The 9,675-nt window shown below is 41.7% G+C and overlaps 1 protein-coding gene across 1 annotated transcript; it reads left to right on the top strand.

Annotated features, from left to right (window-relative positions):
* The first annotated feature begins 774 nt into the window (after positions 1–774).
* On the top strand, positions 775–7,027 carry LOC141063256 (uncharacterized). The gene is made up of 4 exons (XM_073557324.1): positions 775–873; positions 957–1,054; positions 1,253–1,343; positions 5,700–7,027. Exons 1-4 carry the CDS (start codon positions 789–791, stop codon positions 6,887–6,889), a joined length of 1,464 nt encoding a protein of 487 aa, XP_073413425.1. The 5' UTR covers positions 775–788; the 3' UTR covers positions 6,890–7,027.
* The last annotated feature ends 2,648 nt before the right edge of the window (positions 7,028–9,675 follow it).

Raw genomic sequence — 9,675 nt, 5'->3', positions numbered from 1 at the left:
GGAACGTGTTCAGCTGCCGACTCCGAGGAGGAAACTGCTTGTTGTCTGTGGCCTAAATATATAGGTTTTATTAGTAGATGTCAGGGGAGAAAACTAAACCCTGTAAGATAATAAATCTCCTCATATGTTTCCCTTATTATCTCCAGTAATTGTATTATTACACAGGATTCTTATGATGTTACATCGGATCATCTTCTTCTCATTCAGGTCTCTACAATATCGGATCCTCTCAGTGAAGATCTTCTACAGAAGAGAATTTTCCTGATTTACCCATCAAGGATGGATATGGACAGAGACAAGATGGCGGAGAGGATGTTACACCTCACCCTAGAGATCCTCTTCCGTCTCACTGGAGAGGTGAGAGATTCTGATGACGTCACATTACATCATTCTTATCTATGGGAATAACAGATGGACAGAACTGGAGAGGTGAGGACTCTGGAAATGTCTGTAGTGAGATTTATTAATGTGTCTCTCCATAACCAGGATTACACAGTGGTGAAGAAGACCTCTAGTGATTGCTGTCAGGACCCTGTGTCTGAGGGATGGGGAAGACCCCTGAGCCCAATCACGGGGCCTCCATCTCACCCCCTGATCCATGAGGACATCAATGACCAGAAGATCCTAGAACTCATCTACAAGATGATTGAGCTGCTGACTGGAGAGGTGACACTGCTGGGAATGCTGGGACATTATACAGTAACGCTATGAAGGGATCGGGGGGATGACGGTATCATTGTATGTGTCAGGTTCCTATAAGGTGTCAGGATGTCGCTGTCTATTTCTCCATGGAGGAGTGGGAGTATTTAGAAGGACACAAAGATCTCTACAAGAACGTCATAATGGAGGTTCCCCAGCCCCTCACATCACCAGGTAATAGACAGGACTAAATACACACGGCCTATAATTATCTGTATGTAGAGAATGAATTCAGTCCCTGTATGTGTTTCCTCCAGATCTATCCAGTAAGAGGACAACACCAGAGAGATGTCCCCGTCCTCTTCTTCCACAGGACTGTAAACAAGAAGATCCCAGTGCTCCTCAGGATCATCAGGTAGATGGAGAGAAGGTGTCAGGAGATCTCCCCTGTGATGTGTAGACGGCTGTGAAGGTCTTGTGCTCAGTCTTGTTTTATCCACCAGTATTCTGTGTTTTATACTTGTGTAATGAGAACGGTGGAGATGGCAGGATTAGAGCTGATCATAGATGGGACTTCTCCATCTGTCGGTGACTTTTACAATATTTGTTTCAGGGTGAAGATCTGACTCCTATTAATCCTACAGAGACATATGTGAGGGATGATGAGCGGTGTAAAGAGGAGATTCCCACATATGACTACCCAGGTGAGTAGGAACCACTGAATGCAGAGAAGTCACAGATTCCTCTCAGTCACCGGCTGTGGCTGCTTTATCGGTGGTGTAGTCCGGCCGTATTACCATGATCACCATTTTGCCTCTAGATCACAACATTCTCCTCCACCCAAAACTGTTCAAATGACTTTGATACAGGAAAGATATATATCTTTGTACTGTGTTAGCCAGTAGAATATTCAGAATTGAGAGTCCTCAGTGGTTGATACCTTTTAATGGCTAACTGAAAAGGTGGTAACACATTGCAAGCTTTCGAGACTACTCAGGTCTCTTCATCAGGCTAGACTAATACAACATCTGAAAAATCACATATTTATACACAAAACAACACAGAAATAACGCAATAGATAAGACAAGTAACATTTAGCAGAATTGTCATTATGGCAGAGGTATAAACATAAATATTGGAACAGTTTATAGATTAGGAGTGTGAAGGTTTTATTGCCCTCTGATTGGGGTCTGGTTCTGTGTTGTGTGATGACCCCAGAAGTTCTGAAGAGCAAATTCCTTAATTGATGTAAAAAGACATAAATCCATGTGACACATTCATTCCTGCACTGAGTGTGTCAAACGTTGTCATAAATTTATACTCCCAGACCCTCCTGTCTCTCTGAGAGTTGAAGTTACCTTTTAATACAAGTAATTTAATGTCCATCGTGCTATGACCGAGGATATAAAAATGTTTTGCCACAGGTAGATCCCTTCTTTTTTCTCTTATTGTGTGGCGATGAGAAGTCTCCCTCACATGCAGACCCCAGTTGGACATTTAGTACAAATAATTAAGTACACCCCATTAGATGTAATGCAGGTGAAAGTACCTGGGATCTTGTAGTCCTGATGTGAGTTGGGGATCTTTATCTTGTCCGTGGTCATTATAAGTGGACAGGTTTTACATTTTTTCTGGTTGCAAGGAAAGGTTCCTGCAGCTGTTGGAGAGGACAGGGAGCTTCTGACAATGATGCTTCTTAGATTTGGGGGCTGCCTAAAACACAGCAGTGGGGGGTCTGGAAACATGGATTGTAATCGGGCATCTTTTTGCAGTAAAGGTTGTAATTTCCGTGCCGCTCCCTTTAGCACCTCCAGATTTGGGTTGTAGGTGACCACTAGAGGCACCCGGTTATTTTCTTCTCTAGCTTTGTAATGTGGCAGGTGATTCCTTGATATTCTGGTGGCTCTTGTAATTTGGTTTTCAATTGTTCTTGGATGGTAGCCCTGACTCAAAAAGGTCTTTCTGAGGCGACCAAGGTGTTTGTCTCAATCCATGGGGTTGGAACATGCATTATATGTTATATCTGTTATATGTTGTTAACGTATGATATTCCGATCACGCTCAGTAATGCAATACAATGAGTGCGTGGAAAACATTGGACTGCACTCTGATGACATAATGGAGAAGCATTTGTTTTCCATCTTTGCCTCAGTGTTCTCTGATTTTCTCATCCTAGACAATCGGACCACACTGTGCTGACACTCGGGTCAGATCCTGATCCAAGTGTCAGCTGTACAGTATAATTGGCCGATTCTCTCAGATCAGAGGATATATATGGCCGTCTGCATTGGCCCTTAGAAATCCATGTAGCCGCACGCTCCGGTCCGAGTGCCGGGGGCAGTGCCGGGTGTTGTTTCTCGCATCACACACCCTAGTGTGACCCCGGCCTTAGAATGATTCATGTACTGAGCGTTTGCCGGGTGCTGTAGCCTAGTGTTTGTAGCTAGGGTATGCTAATTATGCAAATTGTCTCTTCAGAGAGGAAGAGGACTAGAACTCTAGTGCCACCTATTGGGGGTAGCAATCCTAGAAGTCAAGGTTGACCCTTTAATGAGCCTTGTCAAATGACGTAGGATAAAAGCCAAGCCAGAATCTCAATTTGCAGACACTGTGTTTCGGGGTACTGCCCCTCATCAGTGCAAAGTGTGAGATCTGGTTTGGCTGTGAGAGAGGCGTCTGACCGATATCCAAGAAGTATCATTTCTCCTTGCGGAGAACTAGGGTATGTGCACACAGTTTTATTTCAGGGGGCAGAGCTGCTTCAGGAAAGTGTCTCCGGTCTTTTACCTGAAGGCGCCATGTTTTTTGTGCCACCGGTGTCTTTTCTCAATAGTTTCTATTATAGTTGCAGGTGACAGAATGTGCTACTTGTATTAATGGCCTCAGTTTCCAAGCACTGAAGCATTATTTAAATAATTTAAAAAACAGTGTTGGGACCCCTCTATTCTTGATAACCAGCCTTGCTGAAGCTGACAGCTGAGGGTTGCAGCCCCCAGTTGTGAGTTTTCCAGACTGGTTATAGGAAATACAGGGGAATCCTCGCCAGTTTTTTCAGTCATTTACTTAGTTATAGCACAGGTGTCAGGTGAGGAATACTCCCATCATCCGCTCCTGCTGTCACTGTTCTTAGCAGCAGGTGTAGGATGATGGGAGTAATAGTCCCAAAAGCCCCCACCTGCTGTCATCATTCTGACTTTAATATAACTCTCATCATTCTCCCCACCGGCAGAGCAGGGGAGAATGATGAGAGCACCTTCAGCACCCGCCACCGGGGAACAGCGATTAATGTAGCGCTTCTTCCCTGCCAGCCGTCCATGTGGTACTGATGCTGCACACAGGCGGCACACGGTTGTCACACGTGTGCCACGAATATTACACACATGGACATCTCCGGTACCGGAAATATCAGGACGTGTGAAACCGGCCTTATACACAGTTCTCTTTAAATGCCTAATATTTCTTCTTGAAACTCATCTGACAGAAAATATTGGAGCTTAGGATAGTATAGATTGTGAAGTCTCCGAGACCCATACTCTAATTACCCCAGAGAGGTTTCACCACTAGCTACTCATTTATTACTGATGGAGACTGTGGAGTTTGATCATTTCAGTAGTTCCTAATCAGGCCCCATTATTAATATCTGACGTGTGTCACTTTATGTGGTGGTAAGTTTGGAATTCTGCACAAAGGATAATAGAAAACAAATGGATCTTACAAATTATTTTCCAGCTTCGCACTATACCCTACATACGGTTGTACACTACTGTCTGGGCACATGGCAGTGTTCAGAAGGGAAGGAGCGCCATTTAGCTATTTGAATGCAGATCTAGCTGGAATAGATTGCAGACACAATGTATTCGTGGTCAACTGGCAGCTCAAAAGATGTCCTCCATGAACATGCTTGGCGCTATCTTCTCTGCTTTCCATATACCAAGGATTGCCTTGCTCATCGCCCTTTAACACAATTACATGGAATCTGGTCTTACACTGGGACCCCTAGGCTTGGACCATGGTGTTACCTGCTATTCTGTGGTGTTAGATGGCAAGAAGAATAGTCAGGTAGCTGGGTCAGAACCAGAAGGACACAATACAGAATCAGAAGACACAAGAGTAGTCAGTAAACGGGCCACGGTCACAGCAGGAAACAAATACACAAGTCACAAGCTGAGCACAGAGGACTGAACCAGAGGAGAACAGCGCTGTATCTGGCAGATTCCGGCCATGTGCTTTGCGCTTTAGTAGGGTGTGGTACTTTCCAATTGGCTGAAGTAGGGACCAGATTACTCCAGCTGGACAGCAGGAACAGATCCCAGATGAGATTGGACACACCATATGCAGAAGCCCTAATATAACTAAATGACAGAAAACCAGAATAGTCGAAATCACCATAAAGTGATTCCATGTTATTAATTAATTCACTGAGGGTTATAATCCTTAGGAGGAGTGAATATTTTGACTCCACAGCCACTTTCTGGAAATTAACACGCAGTGGATGTTGGAGAGTGAAAATTACACATTTGCCATTTTATTACCCAGCACATAGTGCCCAGATTGTGCTCCAGGAGACACACACCGCAAATTAAGTGGGTTCTTCTCACTATAATATTGCTAAATACAGGGATCCTAAATGTTGTTTGCGCACACTGCAAGACTCCGAAGTGAGAGCGGATTTTGCTGGATTGGTTTATAGAAACCTTGTTGCTTTTCAGCAGCCTTTGAGCCACTAATAGTGTGGGAACCTCTGTTTTTCCACTGACAGATGAAGGACCTGAGTGGGGACTTGTTTTTTGTGAGATGAGAATTGGTATTATTTTCGCCTACATAACATTGATTGGTTTCGTTTTATTCTATATTTGGAGGCAGAATGAACAAACAGTTGAACACCGCACACTACTGGCTCATCCAACAAGGTTTTCTATTAGACTGTGAACTGTCATTGTCTTGGTAAATAATTATAGTTTTTTACATAAACTGTTCATAAAAATGGCAAGCTAAGTAGAAATGTTCAAAAATATAAAACTCAATATTTCATTAAAAATAATTTTTTTTTATCTTAGCAGATGACTGTACCAGGAGATCAGAGGGACAGCTGACATCTTCAATTTTTAAATCTGATGATCTTGAGATCCTACAAGATACAACTGAAGTGACTGCTATTACTTCAGATATATCATCATCCATTCACAGCAAAGATCTGTCATCTGATCCTATGAAACAGGTCCCATCTTCTGATTCATTACTGACTACTAAGGAAAATCAAAGTCACAAAAGAAGCAATAAAAAACAAACTTCTCCTAAAGCAAAGAAGCCATTTTCATGTTCAGAATGTGGGAAATGTTTTAGCAATAAATCAGATTGTGTTAAGCACCAGAGAATTCACACAGGGGAGAAGCCTTTTTCATGTTCAGAATGTGGGAAATGTTTTGCACATAAATCACAATTTGTTACCCACCAAAGAACTCACACAGGGGAGAAGCCTTTTTCCTGTTCAGAATGTGGGAAATATTTTGCACAGAAATCAAATTTTGTTACCCACCAGAGAACTCACACAGGGGAGAAGCCTTTTTCATGTTCAGAATGTGGGAAATCTTTTGCACAGAAATCACAATTGGTTACCCACAAGAGAACTCACACAGGGGAGAAGGCTTTTTCATGTTCAGAATGTGGGAAATGTTTTAACAATAAATTACATTGTGTTAAGCACCAGAGAACTCACACAGGGGAGAAAATATTTTCATGTTCAGAATGTGGGAAATGTTTTGTACATAAATCACATTTTGTTATCCACCAAAGAACTCACACAGGAGAGAAGCCTTTTTCATGTTCAGAATGTGGGAAATGCTTTAACAATAAATCAAATTTTGTTAAGCACCAGAGAACTCACACAGGAGAGAAGCCTTTTTCATGTTCAGAATGTGGGAAATGTTTTAGCAAGAAATCAAATTGTGTTAAGCACCAGAGAACTCACACAGGGGAGAAACCTTTTGCATGTTCAGAATGTGGGAAATGTTTTAACAATAAATCAAATTGTGTTAAGCACCATAGAACTCACACAGGGGAGAAGCCATTTTCATGTTCAGAATGTGGGAAATGTTTTAGCAAGAAATCAAATTGTGTTAAGCACCAGAGAACTCACACAGGGGAGAAGCCATTTATATGTTCAGAATGTGGGAAACATTTTAACCAGAAAGCGCTTCTTGAACGCCATCAGAGCAGTCACACAGAGGAGAAGCCATTTTCATTTTCTTAATGTGTGAAATATTTTACTTGGAATTCAACTGTTAATAAACATCAGAGCAGTCACACAGGGGAGAAGCCTTTTTATGTTCATAATGTTGAAGTAGTTTTAACCAAAATTGAATCTTCTTAAATGAGTTGTCTCTTGTCATTCCTTATATTTGTTGACAAAAGGATAAATCTAAACTTTATTTTTTCCTAATTTAAAACTATACCCATAATTCACCCTCTGAAGGTTAGTCAGAAAGTGACTAATAGAAAAAACATGTACCCCACGTCTCAGTATATAGGGTGAGGTGACATTTACACACTCTCCAAGCCTCTCATTTCAACGGTTTTCATCGTCCTCACCAAAGACGACTCATCAGGAGACTATTTAATATTGACCTATCTTCAAGCGAGACTAAGGCTGGTTTCACATTTGCGTTTTTTTGCGCTGGAAAAAAACGCATACCTGCGCATGCGTTTTTTCCCCTATATTTAACATGGGTGCGCATACCTGCGCGCTGGTAAGCGCACGTATGCGATTTTCATGCGCTGCGTTTTTTTGGGGTGTGTGTTTGAATTTTCCAGACGCAGCATGTTGCATTTTTTGGCCCTGCAAAAAAGCGCATGCGCACATATGCGCACGTTTTGCGCTAAAAATTGCCATTATAGCCTATGGATGCGCATACGTGCGCACTGGCATGCTCATGTATGCGTTTTTTTGCACATGCGTTTTTTTTTGTTAACCATGGAATTTAGGGGTTTGGGTTAGAGTTAGGGTTAGTTAATGGGGTTTAGGGTCAGGGTCAGGGTTAGGGTTGGGGTTAGGGTCAGGGTTAGGGTTAAGTATGGTTTGGTTAAGGGTTAGGGTCAGGGTTAGGGTTAAGTATGGTTTGGTTAAGGGTTAGGGTCAGGGTTAGGGTTAAGTATGGTTTGGTTAAGGGTCAGGGTTAGGGTCAGGGTTAGGGTTAAGTATGGTTTGGTTAAGGGTTAGGGTTAGGGTTAAGTATGGTTTGGTTAAGGGTCAGGGTTAGGGTCAGGGTTAGGGTTAGTTAGGGTTTGGGTTAGGGTTAAGTATGGTTTGGTTAAGGGTCAGGGTTAGGGTTAGTAAAGTCATGGTTTGGGTTAGAGTGAGGGGCCACCTAATGTTGGAAAAAAACGCAAACGCGGTAAAAACGCACTAAAAACGCATACAAACGCATAAAAACGCTGCATTTTTTTCATGCATGCTCATAAAAATGCTTAAACGCAGCAGTTGTATGCTTTTGTATGCGTTTTTTCAATGCGTTTTTTTGCGGGAAAAACGCGCTGCAAAAAAAAGCAAGTGTGAAACTAGCCTAAGCGAAAAAAAAAAACAAAAAAACTAAAATCATGCATCATGTTATTCGAAACAGTCAGAAAACTAGCCACATATTGGCAGATCCCAGACCTCAATCTATATACTTCGGAAGCTTATAAGCCACTCCAGTGTCAGGAATAGATAGTATGAATTTGAATTTACCAAATGGCTGCAATGAAACAATTTAAAAATGTAAAGGGGTCTGAATACTTTCCATACCCACTGTATCAGTAAAAATAACTCCTCTTTATTAGGTAAATTATAAAAGAATTGCACCATTTTCCGATACCCGTCGTATCTCCATTTTTCATGATCTCGGGTTGGGTGAGGGCTTATTGTTTGCGCGGCGAGCTGACGTTATTAATGGAGACCATTTTGGTGCAGATACGATCTTTTGGTCTTTCCTTTATTGCATTTTAGATCGGGCGATTCTGAATGCGGCTATAACAAATATGTGTATGTTTGTTTTTTTTATTTTATTTTGAAAGGGGGCGATATGAACTTTTATATTTTTTAAAATATTTTTTAAAACTTTTTTTTACTTTTGGCTTTTTTTTATATTTTTAAAAACATTTTTTTTTTACTTTTGGCATTTTAAAGACATACAGCATTGTTTCTTAATTAACCAAGTTATCTGTATGTTGGCTTTAAATTTAAGTGTTGATTTCTAGTTGGTCAAGAAAACACTTTTGCTTGTGTAAGCCGGTAATATTGACTTTTATTGTGCGCTTATCCTTGATCACTAGTGATGTTTGCTGATATGCTAATTATGCATTGTGTTATGGAGCCAGTTTGTTGACTTCTAAAGCAGAGAGGGAAAAACTATGCAAATAGTTTAAATAATCAAGTAATGCTATAATAATCTCATCTCCAATCTTACCCTTTATGTAAATACTGAATGAGGGACACTTGTTAAGTCTAAAAGTAGGTTACATGCCTCTGTATAAAGAGACTGAGAGAGAGAAACAGCCAGAGAGATTCTGCCAAGACATCTATACATCCAAAGGACAAGAGACAGGACAGAAGCCACAACATCACAAGGGACACGGCTCTATCATGCTATAGGAAACAACCTAGGGGTTTTCAGCCTCGGTTGGAAGAATACAGATCTGCTCCATTGACCATCACTGAACCATGGATACGTTTGGAGAAGCCAGGTTGTGATCTTTGGATCAACTGGCCTTGTACCTTGTATGGACTCAATGGACTGTCACCTTCCTACACTTGTTGTTACCTCCTCTGTGTGTATGTGCCACAGGTGGAGTACTCGACTCTGGAAGATGTAGCCAGGTTGTGATCCTCGGATCAACTGGCCTTGTATGGACTGTCATCTTCCTACGCTTGTTGTTACCTCCTCTCTGTGTGTGTGCCACAGGTAGTGACCCTGGAAGATCTGAAGTCACAGCTGCTATTATCCCGGTAAGTCAGCGGAAGGGTGAGACTCTGTAATGTTCCCCATCTTGGGTATTTTGCTG

Source organism: Dendrobates tinctorius, unplaced genomic scaffold (assembly GCF_039654945.1).
Source record: "Dendrobates tinctorius isolate UK_male_01 unplaced genomic scaffold, ASM3965494v1 ptg000249l, whole genome shotgun sequence".
NCBI lineage: Eukaryota > Metazoa > Chordata > Amphibia > Anura > Dendrobatidae > Dendrobates > Dendrobates tinctorius.
Note: the sequence above shows the minus strand (reverse complement) of the source record. Positions and strands in the feature narration are given on the sequence as shown.